Source organism: Mixophyes fleayi, chromosome 7 (genome assembly GCF_038048845.1).
Source record: "Mixophyes fleayi isolate aMixFle1 chromosome 7, aMixFle1.hap1, whole genome shotgun sequence".
NCBI lineage: Eukaryota > Metazoa > Chordata > Amphibia > Anura > Limnodynastidae > Mixophyes > Mixophyes fleayi.
Genome location: NC_134408.1, coordinates 105,116,607 through 105,137,557, shown reverse-complemented (window position 1 = coordinate 105,137,557; position 20,951 = coordinate 105,116,607). Strand labels below are relative to the sequence as shown.

Sequence of the window (20,951 nt, the reverse complement as noted above, 5' to 3'; positions counted from 1 at the left end):
CTTAAGTAATTGATACAGGTCTCGAAACCCCCATTAGCACGTGCACTACTGGGGCTTTCAACAAGGTGAAAAAGACTCACACAACTTATTAAAATCAGAAAATTGTGCTTGCCAGCTTCCTTGGGTTCACTTATGTGACATTGGCCGTTGTTTGAACACATCACTACTGATTAGAAGCCACCACCACTTGTTCTGCCTACCATATCGACTCCAGCAGAAGAGGAGGCAGGAAGGTCATGAAAAGGGTAGGAGTGGAAGACTTTGAGAAGAGAAGGTGTTGCACAAGAGGACAGTGGGTTACATTGGCAGATGGGAGAAAATGGGGGGGAAGCATATGAAATGGGGACAAATGGTGACATACACACATAGAGGGAGAAAGAAAGAGACAGGTACCCATGATGCAGAGACAGAGACACATAAACAGTTGGGAAGTGTGGTCAGAGATAAACACACATAGAGAGTTGCATATACAGATTGTGATACAAACATATTGGCAAATGGAATCAGGGTTGAGCAGGGGAGGAGAAGTAAATTACTTACATTGTCTTCTACCAAGGCCCGGGACAGTGCAAGTCCTGGCCAATGGAGAAAGCGACTGGGAAGAGAATAGAGGGCAAGCAGAAGCAGGGCTGGACAGCTAAATGCATAACCCAGTCTACAGGGATGTCTGCCCAAAACATTCAGTTTGGGACAGGACCAGCCTGCCTTCAAAAGTGTCTCATTGCATAATGTAAGCCTTGTACTCTCAATATGTGTGTTGTTGGAGGAATTGTAATTGAATAACAAAGTCAGTTATAGTCCTGATATATTGAAAAGCTGACATTAATAGAAGAGAACCAACAATTAACTAATAAATGAATTAACTAATAAAATAAATGTTTATAGTTTCAATTTACCTTGATTTTGAAACATATATGTTCATTCAAACATATTGCGCAATAGGTGTTTATAGCTTCTAACAACTGCTCACCAAAATTGTCTTTCTTATCAGTACCTCATTTGTACCCAAATAAAATAACATAGTAGCATAATCAGTCAGCCTACTCAGAACCCTTTCTGCCAGGGACAGCTGAAATAACATTGCCTTTTATAGGCTACTCATCTCATATAACTAGAGATGCTCAGGCTCGGTTTCCTGAGAACCGAACACATCCGATCTTATCAGATCCGAGTGCGGTAAACAGAGCCGGCTCAGTAATCTTACGCGCCCTCGAAATTGAAAACGAGGCAAAACGTCATTGCTACATGGTCGGATCTCGAATCTCGTGAGATTTGGACTCTATAAGTACCACCCTCCACGGCGATCCAGCGTCATTTCCCAGAGGGACACAGAAGGGGTAGCACAGTTCTTGGGAGTCTGTAGAGCAGTTGGGCAGCATCATAGGTAGAATTGAAAGAGGAGGGAGTAGCAGTGTTCTTCCAAGTCTATAGTGAAATTCAGGAGAGCTCCATTGCTCCATTGCTAATTATCATTGCTGAAATCCAAGTAATGGGGTCGGCAGGATTGGTGTAAATATGCAGTCACATTTTACTGTGTTATAGAGGTAACACACAAAGAGGAGAGCTCCACTTCTCCATTGCTAATTGTCATTGCTGAAATACAAATAATAGGGCTGGCTGGCTTGGTGTAAATCTGCAGCCACATTGTACTGTGTTATATAGGTAACACACAAAGAGGAGAGCTCCATTTCTCCATTTGCTTGCAGGTTTGGTCTTCTGAATTTGCAGTCAAATTGTATGGTGTTTTATAGGTTACACACAAAGTGGAGAGCTCATTTGCTTCATTGCTAATTGTCATTGCTGAAATACAAATATTAGAGCTTGCAGGCTTGGTCTTCTGAATTTGCAGTCAAATTGTACGGTGTTATATAGGTTACACACAAAGTGGAGAGCTCCATTGCTCCAATGCTAATTGGCATTGCTGAAATACAAATTTTAGGGCTGGCAGGCTTGGTCTTCTGAATTTGCAGTCAAATTCTACGGTGTTATCAAAATGGATTCACAGCAGGACACAGAAGAGCAGGAGCACTAAACAGTTGCTGAAACCAGTCATGATCATGGTAATCTGGTAAAGCCTATTTTAAAGTGCATAGTGTTTTTAAGTCAGGGAAACCAAAATGTAAAAAAACACCTTTCACCTTGTTCAAGAAAAAAGACCTGTAATCCAGACAAAGTTATCTGCAGGAAAAAAAATATATTGCCAAAATGGCATTCTACACATGCAGTGGCAAGGAAAGAATGAGGCCTTTGCTTTTCTCTATGAGTACTAGTTCTGCAACTGTTACTGAGGCATCTTGTTGTAAGGTCAGTCGTGACCAAGCAATACCTTATCATTCGGACTCCAAAAGTGGTGTCCAAATACTTTTAAATGTAAAAGCCGAGCTGGAAGAAAACAGTAAGGCATTAGAGGGAAATATATGTTCAGAATCAGAAATGACACAAATCCCTGAAGAGAGTCTATCCTCGAGTTCTATGTGTAATCCTGACCAATCTATTGATGATGCAGTTGACTCAGCACAACATTTTGACATTAGGGGGTAAATGTATCAATATGCGGGTTATTCAACACCCGCGTGTTCAGCCTCTTCCGCGATTAAATTTCAAGCGGCGCTGCATTGTAAAGGGAAGTTAACCCTTTACAATGCAGCGCCGCTTGAAATTTAATCGCAGAAGAGGCTGAACACGCGGGTGTTGAAGAACCCGCATATTGATACATTTACCCCCTGGTCTTGTCTACTGTAAAAGAATTTACCATAATACCAGTGACACCTCTGCTGTAACTTCACCTGATCCTACTATAAACTACCAACATCCAATGAATGGTGGAGGATTACTTTTAATTTTTTTGAGCGGTTTACAGACAACAGTTTTATTAACAAAGAACAACATTCCTTGCAGAAGTATTGTAAGCATGGATGTCTAAATAGACTTGTATATGTATTACCTTCCACTTTGCTGCTGTTTCATCAAGTGTTTGTAATATGCACTTTACATCAAAGGTACCTAACTATATTATAATTTTGTGGGAATTGGGGCTAATTCGAGGCTCAGTGATGAACTTGCTTTTTGTTGGGAATTACAATGGCTTTTTTTACTGCATTGTCTGGCACCCTGGATTGATCTGGGTCAGCGCTCGTTGCCATGTATTAGCTCTGGAATTACCACAGTTATCCAAGAAACGGGTGGAGTGATCAACTGAACCATAACTGGTTTCATGATCCAAGGACAATTCCATCTTGCACCACTTATCTTTTGTGCCACTACTATGTGCCAATTTTTCCTAGATGTGCTAGGAACTGCTGTGTGTTTAAGCCATTGCTCTGTCGCTTAGCATCCAGCCAAGACACTGCAGTATTGGTCCGAAAGTGTATGAAAATGCAATTGTGACCTGTGAGGTGTTCAAAAATCACTACAAATGACTTGAATTAGTGTTATTGAGGTTAATAATAATGTTGGAACAAAAAAAAAGCAAAATTATGTGATTTTAGCATATTTTAGCAATTTTTCTAAAAAAATACAGATCCAAAACCAAAACCAAAACACACGAGGGCGGTTTTGCCAAAACCAAAACACAAAGTTAATCCAGATCCAAAGTTAAAACACAAACACTAAACATTCAAATTACTTTATAGTAATGCAATATGGTTGCCCTTTGTTATGACAATATTCCATTACAAACAAAACACAATGATAAAATAAACAACGATGGAGCCTGTAAACATGTAAAAACAGGCTATTTAAGCTCTTCACCTATAATAACCCCTTTTCCCTTAGAGCTACACATGCTCACCAATACCCTGTTGATCCCAGAACTTCTGCATAAAGTTTCAGTGATTATCGCTTAGGGTTAGTGTATAGACAAATAGAGAAGGAGGAGGTAAGATCAAATAGTGCAGGGTCATGGAGCTATGTGTAATAATGGTTGCACAAACAGCAAGCAATGAGAGGTTGAATCCTAATTTAGAATTAGGTTTTAGGACAAATATCAGAAAATAATATTCACAAGCAAAAAATCAAAACAGATACTAAAGTAAAGGCAGGCAATGGTCAAGAACAAAGTAAAGTCCACGACTGGTGGAAATCAATGAGGTCAAGGGTTTAGGCAAGTTATAACAGGCAATGAGAATATGAACAAGCCTATATTAAATAGATGTTATTAATGAATCAGTAGGTTTGAATGGATCATGCTACCACATGTTGAGTTAGAAACACACCCACCCACTTACTACTATGTAACCATACAAATAGCAACAGTCACAGCAGAATGAAAAGGTAAGATCCTAAGATGTATATTTTTTTATAATAATAAGGTCAGATAATTGTCTGCCTTATATTTAAATAAATACTGCAAAGTTGTGGTTCAAATTCATTCAATATATTATAGTGATGGAGGTTCAGATTATGTGAAATCCGCCAAAATCCAGCATTGGGGATCCATGTGAAACCGAAATGTGACTCGGTTTCTCCCGCCAAACTCAGATTTCAAAGCAAGGCAAGACATAATTTCCGTGACTCTTTTTTGCAAAACTCTCGCAAGTTTTGGATCGCCATCTTTTGTATATATAGACCTCCCTCATTCTCTCAAGTCTCATTTTAGAAGAGATAGCGTGTAGGGAGGAGGTTAGCTGTGGTGCTCTGCTCAGAAAATAGTGTAAACCAGGAACATAGGAAAGCAATATGAATACAATAGAATCCTGTCGTCATTGTAAAACACCTATGTAGAGAATAGTCATCTACAATAGTTTGCTGGTCAATTGCTTTTAACTTCAATCTTAATACACTTTACACAGACTAGTGGCTACTGTTTTTTGTTAATGCATTGCATTGTATATCAAATAGTAATAGTCCGTTTATACAGACTGAGTTAGATAGATATAATTCTGAACAACTTGTATATTCTTTGAGAAAAACAGTGCTTTTGCTGTCAGACTATAAGCAGCAGAATCCAAAAAACAAACAGATTTCTTTCTTTTAAAAGTGAAAGTTTGTCTAGTGAAAGTAATTTTTTGTGGGGCAGTGACAAGTGAAATAATATTGAAAACAACTGGGTGTTTGCATGTGAGATTCAGGAGCAGTTGCACACCCCAAAAAAGTTATATATTCTAATCTTTTCTATTTTTCAATACATTTATATTTTGGAATGGTCATTCAGTGAAATCTATATTTAAAGAAGGCTGTTTGTGAAAATTTGGACTGTTGTGAAGTGATCATTAGAAAATAGACTGTAAATGAATGTTAATGCTATAAATAGCAATATAGGAACAAAAACAGTTCAAAATTACATTATTTTACCTATTTTTCAAAATTTTTAATTAAATCCAGATCCAAAGCAAAACCAAAACATTTTGCGAAAGTTTGACAAAACCAATAGCAATGCCAAAACACAGAGTTAGGTTAGAACCGCCACAGGTTTTGAAACTGAAACACGAGGGTCAGCGCACATCTCTAATATATTATTTTCTAATTGTAATACTAAATTATCCGGCTTGTAAAAAAATATTTTCAATAAAATTAATTCATTAATAATAATTATATCTACTACAGTCTAATTTGAAAAAGAAATTAAAATTGAAAATCTATGAAGTTTCATAACAAAAGAAGTGCAAATTTAAACAGTAAAAACTGAGACATCACGCTGGAAAACAGCCTTCCGAGCTTTCATTCATTTTAGTCACAAAAGAGAGAGAAAATTGGGTCTAAGGATGGAGAAAACTATCTGAACAGAGATTTTCTCCATTAGCTGCCGTTTTAACTGGATGACAAACAGATTAGATTAGTTTGCAATTAGCAAATAATCTGAGCAAAATCTAAATGTTAATTTGTCAGGAGACCTTTATAAATGCATTTTTAGTACATTGAAAACTAGAAAAGTCAGGAAATGTTCCCAAAGTCACTTTGATCAACTAATATACTATTAAATGTATGAAAAATATATTAGAATAAATATAAACTTAAATTGAAATATGACTGCACAGTCTTTTTATTTTCTCACAGGAAAGTATGGAATCTGAAAATATTTATTAGTATTTCAAATAACTAAATAAGCTAATTAGAGTTCTAACTGCTGGTTTTATACTCTCATTACATGAACAACTGAAACTGTGTTATCATTACCAGTTTGTTCACTTAGCTCACCAAACATTGATATGAGAATTTATTACTTAGATTATCCATATGTATTTTACAAATTGTTAATACTAGACTCAAGTGACTCTTAGCATATTAAATCAATAACCAATTCACTAATGGTCACATAAATATTGAATTCATCATTGTTAGTTTTAACCTTGTGTTTTGTCTCTAGTAAAAATATTAAGCAACAACAAAGGACAATCATCTTGCAGTATTTTAAAGTAATGTACAGCATTCTTCTGATGTTGCATACATTGCCTGTGTGGAAATAATATTAAAAATGTGATAAAAAAATATATAAAATATATCACATGAGATAAGTGTTCAAAATACTTATGTGAATTAGTGGTCCACAGTATTTATTTTTTATTTCAGCTGACCCTGTCACACACAGACTATAACCATAGCTGATCGTTTATGTCATGTGCTTTCAAAAACTCTAAACACAAAAATTGAAGGCTTCAAATGTGAATAACCTCATTAATATAGTGAAAAGAAGAGTTAAATTAAAAAAAAGGGTTAGAAAATCCAGGTTTGTTTACTTCATAAAAGGTCACATTAGAGGTGACCCAATTAATATATATAAATATATCCAAGGTCAATGCAAATATTTGTCTAATGAAGGTTTTTATATCAAGGGCCATACAGACAAAGAGAGGTCATCCTTTAATAGTAAAAAAAAAAAGTTTCACCATCAGCATAGGAAGTGTTGGTGGTGAAACCCACATCAGCCCATTGGTGTTAAGATGACATTATTTAACACTAGTGAAAACATATGTTAAAGGCAATAGGTAGAGGCATGTGGACAGAACAGTATGCATTCTCAATACCTCAAGCACTAGTAACAGCAGTAGTGAGTAAAGTGAAAATAGAACAAATGGTTTTTAGTGTCATACTCATTTACATGTGTTTTACTAGCGCTTAAAACACTATAAAATATACAAGGACAGTGGTGTTTGAGGGTATGATGACAAATTCACTAGCTGAATTAGAATGGATTTGAATTCCTTTTTGCAAATAATGGTATCTGGAGGTAGATATACTGGATGACATTATGAGGTGATTGATTACGGGAATTATTTTAATTACCATTTTTGGGGAAGGATTTTTTTTACCTCCAGTGTGAGGCTAAAATTGGCATGAATCACACTGTGTGGGTTTATTTTGCTTCCCTCTTGATTAACACATTTAGAATCTATAAAAGGTTCAACTTGAGGTATTCATGTCTTACCAACTATATTCTGTAACTATGTAACAAATGTAGTTTTAAAGGCAACAGTGCTACAAGAGCCTAATAATTACACTCTGCAATCTCTCTGAAAATATATGTTGAAGAAATGTTTAAAAATAATGATACATGGATATTAGTAATCATTGTTTATTATAGTAATCCAGCACCCACATTTTAAAAAAAAATTGTTATTAGTTACCTAACAGACATAGTGGTAAAGACTTGCAATTTCAGCAGTGTCAAATTGAGGATGCTGCTTTGGAACTTGCTAATGTGCAACAGGCTGAGGGGGATAATTGTGGATTCTGCAAAAGGTTACAATGCGTTGCACTTGAACAAGATAATGAGGAGAATGATGTATGTTTCTAGGTAATTCAGTCACCAGTGGTATCACTTCATGCCCATGATAAGTTTATTGAGATGCCTTGGCAAGCAACCAAAAAATCCACCACTTGCATGCAAAAATATTTTTATTCCAACTCAGAAAACATCTGTCAAGACATCTATAGCCTTTGTGATGCCACACTAAGTAGAGATAGGCACCTCCTCCTTTCATCTTCATCATCATCATTTATTTAGTCACCACCAGCAAATTCCATAGTGCTTTAGAATTGGGAAATAACACTGTAATAAACAAATACTGGATAATACAGACAGAGAGATAAGAAGCTCTACATGCAAGCTTCAATCTCTTTGTTACATTATTTTCAGCAAGTTCATTCAAGTAGTTTATTAAAAGGGGGAAAATTATGTATAATAGCAAACAGTCCAGCATCAGCTAGCAGCCGAATGGATAGACACCTCATGCATTTTTCATTGTCAACACCTTCATCATCAACCTTCTCGTTATTAGTATGTAATCCAGCATCCAACTTTCAAATGCAGACTGACTCCCCTAATGCAATCCATGATTCCCAATTGGAATCCTTGCACACTTCGGCTGCTGCTGCTACTGGGATTAAAACTGCTATACAGAAGGGGTCGAAGAAGAGGAACATCGCTTTTAACAACAATTGTCTGTGAAGTATGATGTCCAGTATCCTATTGCACAATGGATCACTAAAGCCAAGACAAATATGTTAGCCTTGAATGTGCATCCAATTTCCGTCATCAATGCATCAGGTTTAGGCAGATTAGTTGAGATCATGTGTCCACGCTACCCAATTCCATCCACTTAATTACGGATGTGTGGACAAAACAAAAGACTACATGACTGTGACAGCCCACTGTGATATTTGTATTAGCTTCAGCAGCAATGGTGCCTGTAGCATCATCATTATCCTATTTATCCTTTCAGCATAGTAGAGCTAGCATACAGTGCCAGGTCATTCACTGCACCCTGTTTTTGTCCACTAAATAGTTCAGATGTCACGGATACTGTCCCTCACACAATTACTTTCAGATATTAAAACACTTGGGATCTTAAAAGCTGTAATATATAAATATATATATACACACACACAGTATATACAAATATATATATATATATATATATATATATATATAGATAGATAGATAGATATATGTAGATATATATATATATATATATATATATATATATATATATATATATATACAAGTTAACCCGTGCATGATACTCATGTATTCTAGTCAAATCAAGCTACTTAAGGTGTTAAAAAGGTTCTTGTCATGCATTTGGGCCTAGCCCAGGCCTCCTCAGGGGAAGAGCGTTACTTCCCGATGCAAGCGCCCTTTTTTAACGTGGTTTTGTCCACATGTCACCACCTCATCATTTTTCTCCATCACCTCATCCTTCATCTTCATCGCCACTTCCTTCATCAAGCTACTTAAGGTGTTAAAAACTCCCCACTGTCACCCCCGGCAACCACCAACCACTCCCAACTGTCACTTCTCCTTCAAGAAATATATAGGTCAGTGTATAACTCTGCCCAGCAGGTGGCGCTGCAGCTTGGTTTTTTTTTCCACACACGCCACTAGGCATTTATATAGTAGATATATATATAAATTGAGTGTGTGCTGTCTAAAGGCACACTATAAAAATAGCCAAAAAAGCCTTAAAGTAGGGAAAACAGTGCTCTTACCAACATACTAAGAGAAAAAAATTTGAAAGCAGCTAGAAAACCTAAAATATGGGTGTCCAATCTGTTTGAAGAGTTTTGCTAATAAACTCATATTCAGCGCTCAAAATAAGGGATACATATACAAGGAAAAAGGGAAATTGAATATATCAAACTCGCAAATTTGCTTTCATACGATAAAATACGTGAAATATTTTGAAACACATACCAATATAGGATGAATAATGAGAATAAAATGACATAGTGTGTTTCCGCTTAACATGTAAAAGAGGTATTAGAGTCCAGAAAAACAAACTGATTAGATATATAAGTGTCCCACAGCCCGATTGATTACAAATAGGCATATGTTATTATATTAAAAAGCGGTACCTTCAACTCCGTATTGTCCACAATAATACTGAGTAAAACTTATGGGTCTTGGTTCCTCTCCACTTCTATTACCTTTAGAGTCAGGCAGATACTGGAAGAGTTACTAAATGTGGGTCAGCATGCACAGATTACCATCCGAACAGTACAGTAGTAATACATAAAAGAGTAGGATACAGAAACATGGTTGTGGTACCCCTCACACAATTGCTTGTAGATTAAACACTTGGGATTTTAAAAGCAAGAAGTCTATTTTTTTGGGAGGTGTACTGCTCAGAGTCATACAGCACCCTGCCTTTTCTTCATTAAATAGTTCAGACTATAAGCAGGATTTATAGAGGGGGGTTTATACGCCATGCTGCCAGAGTGTATGCAAGGGACATGGCTTTCATTTGAGACAATACTAGGCTGCTATCCAACTCTTCCTATTACTTTTAAATACATGGGTAATGGTAGCCAACTGTTCTCATTCTGGTGGGACAATCCAAATTTTGTGTGATTGTCCCACTCAGTCAGGGCATTGTTCAAACTGCAAGAATAATTGTAAGGAATTTCCCACTTCTTACTATGCTGATTATTAAGCACAAGCTGCTTTCATCTAACAATAGTACACACAGCTGGCTCTTAACGAGCAATACAGTGAGAAGCAGGACATACCTCCTAACTATCCTTGCAGTTGAGACAAAAGTACTAATTGAGCGGGACAGTCACACAAAATTAGGGACTACCCCACCAGAATCAGGACAGTTGGCAGACTGCGCTGATGTCTCCTACTTTTCTTGAAACTTCCACTACTCATCGCTGCCTGTGTTTAAAGCCGAGTTGCTGTTTGTCAGGATCCTGGAATGTTTGGGCTCAGTTTGGAAAAGGGATAGGTATGGGCAGCGTGGTGGCTTAGTGGTTAGCACTTCATTTAATGCCAACACTGGTTACAAGCAGGGATAGACCTATTGCCTCCATACCAGTACTGACATTAAATAGCATTTCCATGTAATAAATAGACCTATATCCCCTCAATTAGCATCAACATTAAATTAATAGCATTCAGAATTAATATGTTAGGTTAGCTCATGAATAATTGAGTGAGATGCTGCTGTCTTAATGGGTATTGACTAAACTTCCCTGGAGACGCGGAGTCTAACAAAATGGAACGTGTTCACCAGGGATTCTCGAAAGGGAATATGGGCTTCTGCGGCTTCCACCTTGCAGGTCTCGGTTCTCCAGGAAAGCTCAAGTTACATAGTAGAAGAATGATCCAATTCGGACATCAAATGGTGGTAACGAAGATTACCATTGTATTATAAAACATTAATACAAGAGTTCGGGCTTGCGGGCGGCAGTTGGAGAAGGCTGCACGTTAGATCAGCTCTGTGTCTTTCCTCCCACACAATTATCTGTCCACAATTATAAAACATCTAAAAACTTGTGAAGACAGTGGGAAATTATTGTGGGGGTACAAAGGAGTGTCATCATCACTCCAAAGACAAGGCCATACCATCTATCCCTGGCTTATCTGCATCAACTGACCTACTGTGTACCGACCCGGCTTGTCAATTAACCCTTCTCCTGCCGAATCCCTGGCTTATCTGCAGCAACTGATCTACTGTGTACCGACCCGGCTTGTCAGTTAACCCTTCTCCTGCTGAATCCCTGGCTTATCTGCATCGGCTGATCTACTGTGTGCCTACCCGGCTTTTCGGTTGACCCTTCTCCTGCTGAATCCCTGGCTTATCTGCACCAACTGATCTATTGTGTACCGACCCGGCTTGTCAGTTAACCCTTCTCCTGCTGAATCCCTGGCTTATCTACATCAACTGATCTACTGTGTACCGACCCAGCTTATCAATTAACCCTTCTCCTGCTGAGTCCCTGGCTTATCTGTATCAACTGATCTACTGTGTACCGACCCGGCTTGTCAATTAACCCTTCTCCTGCTGAATCCCTGGCTTATCTGCACCAACTGATCTACTGTATACCGACCCGGCTTTTCAGTTAACCCTTCTCCTGCTGAATCCCTGGCTTATCTACATCAACTGATCTACTGTGTACCAACCCGGCTTGTCAATTAACCCTTCTCCTGCTGAGTCCTTGGCTTACCTGTATCAACTGATCTACTGTGTACCGACCCGGCTTGTCAATTAACCCTTCTCCTGCTGAATCCCTGGCTTATCTGCATCAACTGATCTATTGTGTACCGACCCGACTTGTCAGTTAACCCTTCTCCTGCTGAATCCCTGGCTTATCTACATCAACTGATCTACTGTGTACCGACCCGGCTTGTCAATTAACCCTTCTCCTGCTGAGTCCCTGGCTTATCTGTATCAACTGATCTACTGTGTACCGACCCGGCTTGTCAATTAACCCTTCTCCTGCTGAATCCCTGGCTTATCTGCACCAACTGATCTACTGTGTACCGACCCGGCTTGTCAATTAACCCTTCTCCTGCTGAATCCCTGGCTTATCTGCATCAACTGATCTACTGTGTACCGACCCGGCTTGTCAGTTAACCCTTCTCCTGCTGAATCCCTGGCTTATCTGCATCAACTGATCTACTGTGTACCGACCCGGCTTGTCAATTAACCCTTCTCCTGCTGAGTCCCTGGCTTGTCTGCACCAACTGATCTGCTCTGTACCGACCCGGCTTGTCAATTAACCCTTCTCCTGCTGAATCCCTGGCTTATCTGCAGCAGCTGATCTACTGTGTGCCGACCCGGCTTGTCAATTGGCCCTTCTCCTGCTGAATCCCTGGCTTAACTGCATCAACTGCATATAAAACATTATTTTATATGCCATTATTTTGTTTTTCCTGATTGTACATTTACAAGTTTCTACTTTTTACCTGTTATTATTCTACTATTTATATGCCTTTATCTTGTTTTTCCTGATTTTATATTTACCAGCAACTAGTTTTACCTGTTATTATTCTTGCCTATTTCCATTGTCCTTGTTACCTCTCCTTCTATTATTCTTTGCCTTCCACGCCCTATTTGGTTATTGTCCTCCATCTTGCTATTGTCTCCCTGCTTATTCTTACCTGTTATCCGCTGTCCTTATTATCTTACTGTTCTGCTATCATTCTTACCTGTCTTCATTGTCCTTATTTTCTCACTGTACTGTTGCTCCATGCCCTCCACGCCCTAATTCGTTATTATCTTCCACCTTTTCATTGTCTTCCTGCCTTTGTTCTTACCTGTTTTTCACTGTCCCCACTATCTCACTGTTCTGTTACTCTCTCTCCCTACTATGCCTCCCCGCTCTCACTCCATACCCATACTCTCCCCCCGCCCTACCTCTCCCGTTCCTCCCCGCCATCCCCCGCGCGCTGCTCATCTTGCTAACCTCATCCCCATTTCCCCCCTCTCCTCTCCCCCTTTCTTCTGTGCCCTCTGGAATGCCAGATCCGTCCGCAACAAGCTGACTGCTATCCACGACCTCTTTCTATCCAACTCCTTTAACCTTCTTGCCGTTACTGAAACCTGGCTCTCCGATTCTGATACTACTTCCCCCGCTGCCCTCTCCTATGGTGGCCTCTCCTTCACCCACTCCGCCAGGCCTGGTGCCCGCCCTGGCGGTGGAGTTGGTCTCCTCCTCTCCTCCACCTGTACTTTTCGTGTCATTCCCCCTGAACCCTCCCTCTCCTTTTCCTCTTTTGAAGCTCACTCCATCCGCCTCTTCTACCCCATCCATCTCCGCGTCACTGTCATCTACCGCCCCCCTGGCCCCACCTCCCTCTTCCTTGACAACTTTGCTAGCTGGCTTCCTCACTACCTCTCCTCCGATCTCCCCTCGATCATTCTCGGTGACTTTAATATCCCCATCGACAACCCCACCTACCCTGCTTCCAGCAAACTGCTCACCCTCTCTTCCTCCCTTGGTCTCACCCAATGGACCTCCTCCTCTACCCACTGCCTTGGTCACTCCCTTTATCTTGTCTTCTCCTACCTATGTAATCTCTCTGACTTCTCCATCTCTCCCTTTCCTCTATCCGACCACCATCTCCTCTCCTTCTCTCTCTCCTCTTCTCCTGCTCCCCCCCCCTGCCCAAACCTACTCTGTCCATACGCAACCTCAATGCTCTTGACCCTGCCTCTCTGTCCTCCTCTCTCGATACCCTCCTTTCTCCCCTTTCCTCCCAGGCCTGCCCCAACCATGCGGTCTCCCTCTACAATCACACCCTCACCTCCGCTCTGGACGCGGTCGCCCCTGCCCACTCCGTCCACCCCCGCTGCTCCAAACCCCAACCCTGGCACTCCAAATTTACCCGCTTCCTCCAAAAATGCTCCCGTTCCGCCGAACGTCACTGGAGAAAATCCCGCTCCCTGGCTGACTTCCTCCACTTTAAATTCATCCTTTCATCCTACAGCTCTGCCCTCTCACTCGCTAAACAATCTTTCTTTAAATCCCTCATCTCTTCCCAGTCCTCTAACCCCCGCCGCCTCTTTGCCACCTTCAGCACTCTCCTGGCCCCCTCACCTCCCCCCACCCCCTCCTCCCTGACTGCCTCTGATTTCGCCTCCTTCTTCTCCTCTAAAATCGAGGCCATCCGACTTGAAATCTCCTCCTCCACTCTCTCTTCCACCCCTCCCACTCTTCTGTCCTCCCCCCCCAACCACCTTCCCCTCCACTCCTTCCGTCCCACCACCGGCGAGGAAGTCCACTCTCTCATTTTATCCTCCCCCCCACTACCTGCCCCCTGGATCCCATCCCCTCCCACCTTCTTCGCTCCCTTTCCCCCACCACCTGCTCCCACCTCGCTCACCTCTTTAATCTCTCCCTCTCCACTGGCATCTTCCCCTCCTCCTTCAAACATGCTCTCGTATCCCCCATTCTTAAGAAACCTAATCTCGACCCCACTTCTCTCTCGAACTATCGCCCCATATCTCTTCTCCCTTTTGCCTCCAAAATTCTTGAGAGGCTCGTCTGCAGCCGTCTCACCTCCTACCTTTCTGAATACTCCCTCCTTGATCCTCTCCAGTCTGGTTTCCGCCCCCTCCACTCCACTGAAACTGCCCTGGCTAAAGTCACCAATGACCTCCTCTCTGCAAAAGCCAGGGGCCACTTCTCCCTTCTCATCCTCCTTGACCTCTCTGCAGCCTTTGACACCGTTGACCACCCCCTCCTCCTTCACACCCTCCAGTCTTTCGGCCTCTCCGGCCCAGTCCTGTCCTGGTTCACCTCTTACCTTACTCACCGTTCCTTCTCTGTCACCACCTCTGGGTCTCTCTCCCCCCCATCCACCCTTCCAGTTGGGGTCCCTCAGGGCTCTGTTCTGGGACCCTTACTCTTCTCTCTATACACCTCCTCCCTGGGTGAACTCATCAGCTCCTTCGGCTTCAGCTACCACCTTTACGCTGACGACACTCAATTATACCTCTCCTCTCCTGATCTCTCTCCCTCCCTCCTCTCTAGGGTGTCCGCCTGCCTCTCTGCCATCTCCTCCTGGATGTCCTCTCGATTCCTCAAACTTAACCTTGCCAAAACTGAGCTCATAGTTTTTCCTCCCTCTCATACCCCATCCCCTTCTGACCTCTCCATCACTGTCGACAACACCTCTATCTCACCTGTCCCCCAACTTCGCTGCCTTGGTGTCATCCTCGACTCCTCTCTCTCCTTTGGCCCCCACATCCTCTCTCTTGCTAAATCCTGCCGCTTCCAGCTGCGCAACATCGCTCGCATCCGGCCCTTCCTCTCCCAAGATGCCACCAAATGCCTTATCCACTCTCTGATCATCTCCCGCCTGGACTACTGCAACCTCCTCCTCACTGGCCTCCCCCACTCTCATCTCGATCCCCTTCGATCCGTCCTTAACGCTGCAGCTAGGCTTATTTTCCTCTCTCGCCGCTCCTCTTTTGTCTCCCCCCTCTACCTAGCCCTTCACTGGCTCCCATTCCCCTTCAGAATCCTCTTTAAGCTCCTCACACTCACCTACAAGGCTCTCGCCAACTCCACTGCGCCCTACATCTCCACCCTTCTCTCTATTCATGCTCCATCCCGCCCTCTCCGTTCTGCCTCTGACCGTCGCCTCTCTTCCCCCCTTATAACCTCCTCCCACGCGCGTATCCAAGACTTCGCCCGCGCTGCCCCCCTCCACTGGAACAAGCTCCCTCCCTCCATCAGAACTTCCCCTAATCTGTCCAGCTTCAAACGGGCCCTAAAAACCCACCTTTTTCTTAAAGCCTTTCTGTCTCCCACTTAACTTCCTACCTTATCTTCTGCCTCTGTCCCCCTACTCTCCCTCTCTCCCCTGCGTCTCTGTCTGTCCACCCCTCCCCTTAGATTGTACGCTCCTCTGAGCAGGGCCATCTCTCCTCCTGTTTCCACCACTTCTAACTCTGCTCTCCAGCTACTTAGCCCTCCTCCTCAAAGGTCCTCCACCCCACGTCCACTTTCGCTCCCTCCTCCCCCCTGGGGGTCTCCCTGTCTTCCGCGCCCCCCTTCTTGGGCCCCATCATTTTCGGATCCTCCCTCCCCTTTTCCCGCCCTCTCTAGCTGTGCATTGAGCGTACTGAGTTGCTGTGTTTACTGTACTGTGCTGTCTCCCATTGTATTGTGATTTTGTTTGTCTCTGTACGGCGCTGCGGATGCCTTGTAGCGCCTTATAAATAAATATTAATAATAATAATAATAATAGTTCAATGAAGACCACAAATAAATTAATATTTCCCACTTACTATTAAATGATTATCACCCACCTCACCATTAAATTAGTAGTCAGCCTCCACCCCTACTGCAGTCCACCCCCCACACTTACCTTCTACCATTTGGCTTTTTAGATTTCAGAGGCAGACTCTTCTGACTGCCTCTCTATATTTTCTTGATGTCATCACACAATTATAGCAGACTGACCTATAAATAAACTATGTATGACCATGTCCAACCATCTCCAAGCGATTTTCTTAGCACAGATTTCCAGCCTATATCCTATCCACTAGAAGAGAGGAGGGGGGATATATATAGAATATATCAAGATCTGACATTTTAATGGAAATTATGCTTTGCTTCATTTTCAGCTCTGAATTAGGTTCGCGAAACTGAGTCGTGTTTCGGATCACCAAAGTTTTAATCTGACGGATTTCACAGAATCCGGACCGCTTTAAGTTAAACAACCATTTAGTGGTAAAATTATGAAGCTGGCGGTTTGAAAAAGTGAAGATATTGCCTATAGCAACCATTCAGATTCTACCTGTCATTTTGTAGAATGTACTAAATAAATGATAACTAGAATCTGATTGGTTGCTATAGGCAAAATCTCTACTTTTTCAAAACTGCAGCTTCATAAATTACCTTTGTCTTTGACTTTAAGAATTAGGATATTTTTTTGCTGCTTGTGGAGTAGAGAAACTCTATAACAATTTACTTTTAAAAGTGCCCAAGTGTATAGTCAAGGTTGAATAGAACACTGCATTTTTAAGTTTAATATATTATAGTTACACTTTTTTGTCATAGTTATATTTTAACATTGAAACACATTTCTGAACAGATATTTTATATTTCAGTTAAATTTCATCCTGTTCCTGAACACAGTGAGGGTTCTTGCAACAAAAATCTGGGAATCAAATGCAGTTGGTTATGATGCCAGAAAACAATACAGGTAGGATTATTTCAGATTTTTTTTTAATTTAATAAGCACAGTTTTAATTATTTTCTTAAAAAAATATGTTTAGGAAAATTATAAAGCATGATATATTCTGTACGTTTAGTAACATGGCCATCCCCAAATAAATTCACACTACTGTCTTACAAATCCAATATACTGTATGTAAAAAAATGCAATTAACTTTAAAATAAGTATTAGTTTTCTCAAACTAATTTTGCAGGCTATGCAGGATAGTTTTTCTTGAGCCTTTTGCTAACAATTATTCCAAGTCCATAGTAAATGAAAAGTCACCAATAAATATAGAATTTGGAGATAACAAGAAAAAAATATATTCTTAGAAACTGCCCATAATTACATTTTATTTTTAAAGTTTGTTTCTCTGAATTTACATTGCATATATGTACTCTAAAAATTACTATTTAGCGAATATAATCTAAATGTAGAGATCACATGCGAGTCAGGGAAATTACATCCTATCATGAGACATCTCAGGGGCAGGAAATTGTATCTTAGGGAACAAATTTACATGAATACCACTTATATTTTTAACACTACTGCTATCCAAATCTGTGCCAAACAGAGCAACTAAAGGCAGCAAACAAAAAACATGTATATTATATACAGTGGATAGAAAACATCTACACAACCTTTTTGAATATGTTATATATAGCCTTCAATCAAGATAAAGAACTTTTCTACCTTTAATGTGACCATGCTACCAACAAAAATCAAGTCTAATGTGGAAGCAATTTTGCTTTTATTATAGCTGTGAGTCTTTTTGAATAGGTCTATGCCAATTTTGCATACTTGGACGTATCTTGATAGTTGGAGCTATTGGTTATGCCTCTATCCTGACTAGAGCCCCTGTCTCAACTAAAGAGAATCAGACTCAAAACATGATGCTGTCACCACCAAACTTTACATTTGGAATGATGTTCTTTGGGTGATGAGCTGTGTTGTCTTTGCACAAACGTATCTTTTATAATTAAGGCCAGAAAGATCAACTTTGATCTCATCACATAATGAGACATTTTCCAACATGACTTAAGGTGATTAAATGTTATGGTTTTTGTTTGCAAAATTTAAATTAGCTCAAATGTTCATTTTTGTTAGAAATGGTTTCCATCTTGCCACGATACCACACAGGCTAGACATGAGCAGAACATGAGAGATTGTGCTGACAGAATTTCCTGTGGCTATTTTAATGTTGCCGTAGGCCTCTTGGTAGCCTTGATAGTTTTCGCTTTGTCCTGTCATCAACTTTGAAGGGACATCCTGATTTTGGCAATATCTTTCTTGTGCTACATTCTCTCCACTTATTGATGATAATTGTGATAGCGTTCTATGATAATGCCTTTGACATTCTTTTACATTTTCCTGATTGTTAGTTTTCGACAATGAGATTCCACAAATGTTTTGAAAGCTCCTTGACGACCATCTGTACCCCAGTAGGACCAAAAAAGCTGCAAGGAAATCTAAACGAAATTCTAGAGAGAAAAAGGAGAAAGATAGATGGGAGATATTCCAAATATAATTTTATCACTACTACACATTGAAGAGGAAGGATATGCAGTATATAGTACCAGGGATAGAACATTTCTTGTCTTACATGTAGATAGAGACAATGAGCTTGATTCATTAAAGAAAGTTAAGTAAAAAATTGAGTAAGTAGTCTCCTGGACAAAACCATGTTACAATGCAAGGGGTGCAAATTAGTTTTCTATTTTGCACATAAGTTAAATACTGTCTGTTTTTTCATGTAGCACACAAATACTTGATAGCTTATTTGTACACTGAAATTTAAAGTTGATATTTGTGTGCTACATGAAAAAACAGACAGTATTTAACTTATGTGCAAAATAGAAAAGTCTTTTCCAGTCTTCTTCAAAGTGCTCTTTTATTCAGCACTAGCAAAAGTGGTTGGTTAATTTCAGCTATCCCATATGATATACTCTTAAATCCATGGGTACATGTCATTGCTTGTGGATGTACTATTTTAGGAATGGTTGGATGTGGTTATGGAGTCATCAGAATGTAAAATACACTGATGAATATGATAATTTGAGCATGACTGGGTACTATATGAAAGTAACTGCGCCATGTAATTTTCAAAGCCCTGACAGACAAAGTTTAGATATAAGCTCCAGTTCAGTTTTCAAATTGTGTTTTATTTCAAGCAATGTTTTTAATAGTACATTTTAGCTGGATATTCACTACATTCTGATTGTCTAACTCATAAAGTTTTCTAGAGTTAGTATGCATTTATCTCCTTTAGAATTCAAGTGATTTTACTTTAAAATTGGTTTGGACAAAATAAAGGGTCCCTGCAATAGTCTCTAGGTTGGTATCCTTTTTAAACCTCCAAGAAGAAACATAGGTTGCAGGTACAGTTTTAGCTTACCTAACACTAACCTCCCCCACCAGTGTTAGGAGCATGGTTAAGCTAACTCAGTTAGTGAATTAGTATCTCCTTCTGAACCAACAGCAAGGGGCATGAGTAGAAACCTACAGTTTATTGCTGCCTATTGCCACGAATTGCAGGGCTGACATTTGTTTAGTAAAGTACCAATGCTATAAGCAGTGATGAACAGTTGTTAGCTGTGTAGTCCAATAGTGGGGCCATGTCTGCACTTCAGAAAGAAACTACCAAAGAGTGTGTGTTGTTAATACCCTAAGTAGTTAATGGGTATATGTGTCAGAAGATACACACAAAGTAAGGAGTTGAGGTGGGGCAGAATCTATGTGAGAAGGGGGAAACCCTGCCTAGGGAGTCAAATGGTCACATACCCTGTACACATCTATTGTTTTCATAGTAACTGCTATTTTTTAATTTTGACTTCTTTACCCATTAGTTGCACACATATTATCTGTCAGCAGATTTCTGCTCGAATCAAAAAATCCACTACCTTGTTATAAAAACGAGGAGAAACATTGCCTGCAATTAAAGTATAAGAATAATAAATCCCACCAAATATTGAGTATCTCCCTCATGCTTACAATTTCTTTGCAGAAAGTTGTACCTTGAAATACTTTTGGGAAACTCTTTGGAAGAGGTGTGAAACAAAAAAACAAAAACAAACAAACAAGGAGCAATTACAGGGCAAACTAAAGAAATAAATATTAGTAATCCATTTTAAGTAAACCATACTACCTTAGAGTGACTCATTTTAAAGTAACAAGAAAAAAAAATCAATGATACAAAAAGGATTTTTTTTTGCAAATTGATTGCTCTGAATAATATTAGACTGTATTTTTATAACTAATGAAACTAATTGTGTGTCTACACTTTTATTAAATTAAACCCTGCAGAGGGATTTCTATTAATAGAGGCTTAAATGTTAAATGTTTAATTTACTGATTGATTGAAGACATTCAATTAAATGCAGAAAAAAGCTGGATAACATGAAAGAGAATTTTCTTTCACATTCATTAACACTTACCAGAGGAAAGATGTAGGCAAATGTTATCTTTTAACATTTTTAAACTAGTATTATATTATTTTCTCCACTTTGCCATAAATAAATCATTAAGAAATAAGCACATCTTGGGAATTAGCTCTTTAGCA

The 20,951-nt window shown here is 40.1% G+C and overlaps 1 protein-coding gene across 1 annotated transcript in view; it reads left to right on the top strand.

The window, feature by feature from the left end:
- The window catches only part of PTH2R (parathyroid hormone 2 receptor), a 288,624-nt gene that overhangs the window by 250,902 nt on the left and 16,771 nt on the right, over window positions 1-20,951 (top strand). The window contains exon 10 of the mRNA XM_075178631.1: window positions 17,286-17,380. Coding sequence (XP_075034732.1) covers window positions 17,286-17,380 — 95 coding nt within the window. The remainder of the gene's footprint in view (window positions 1-17,285; window positions 17,381-20,951) is intronic.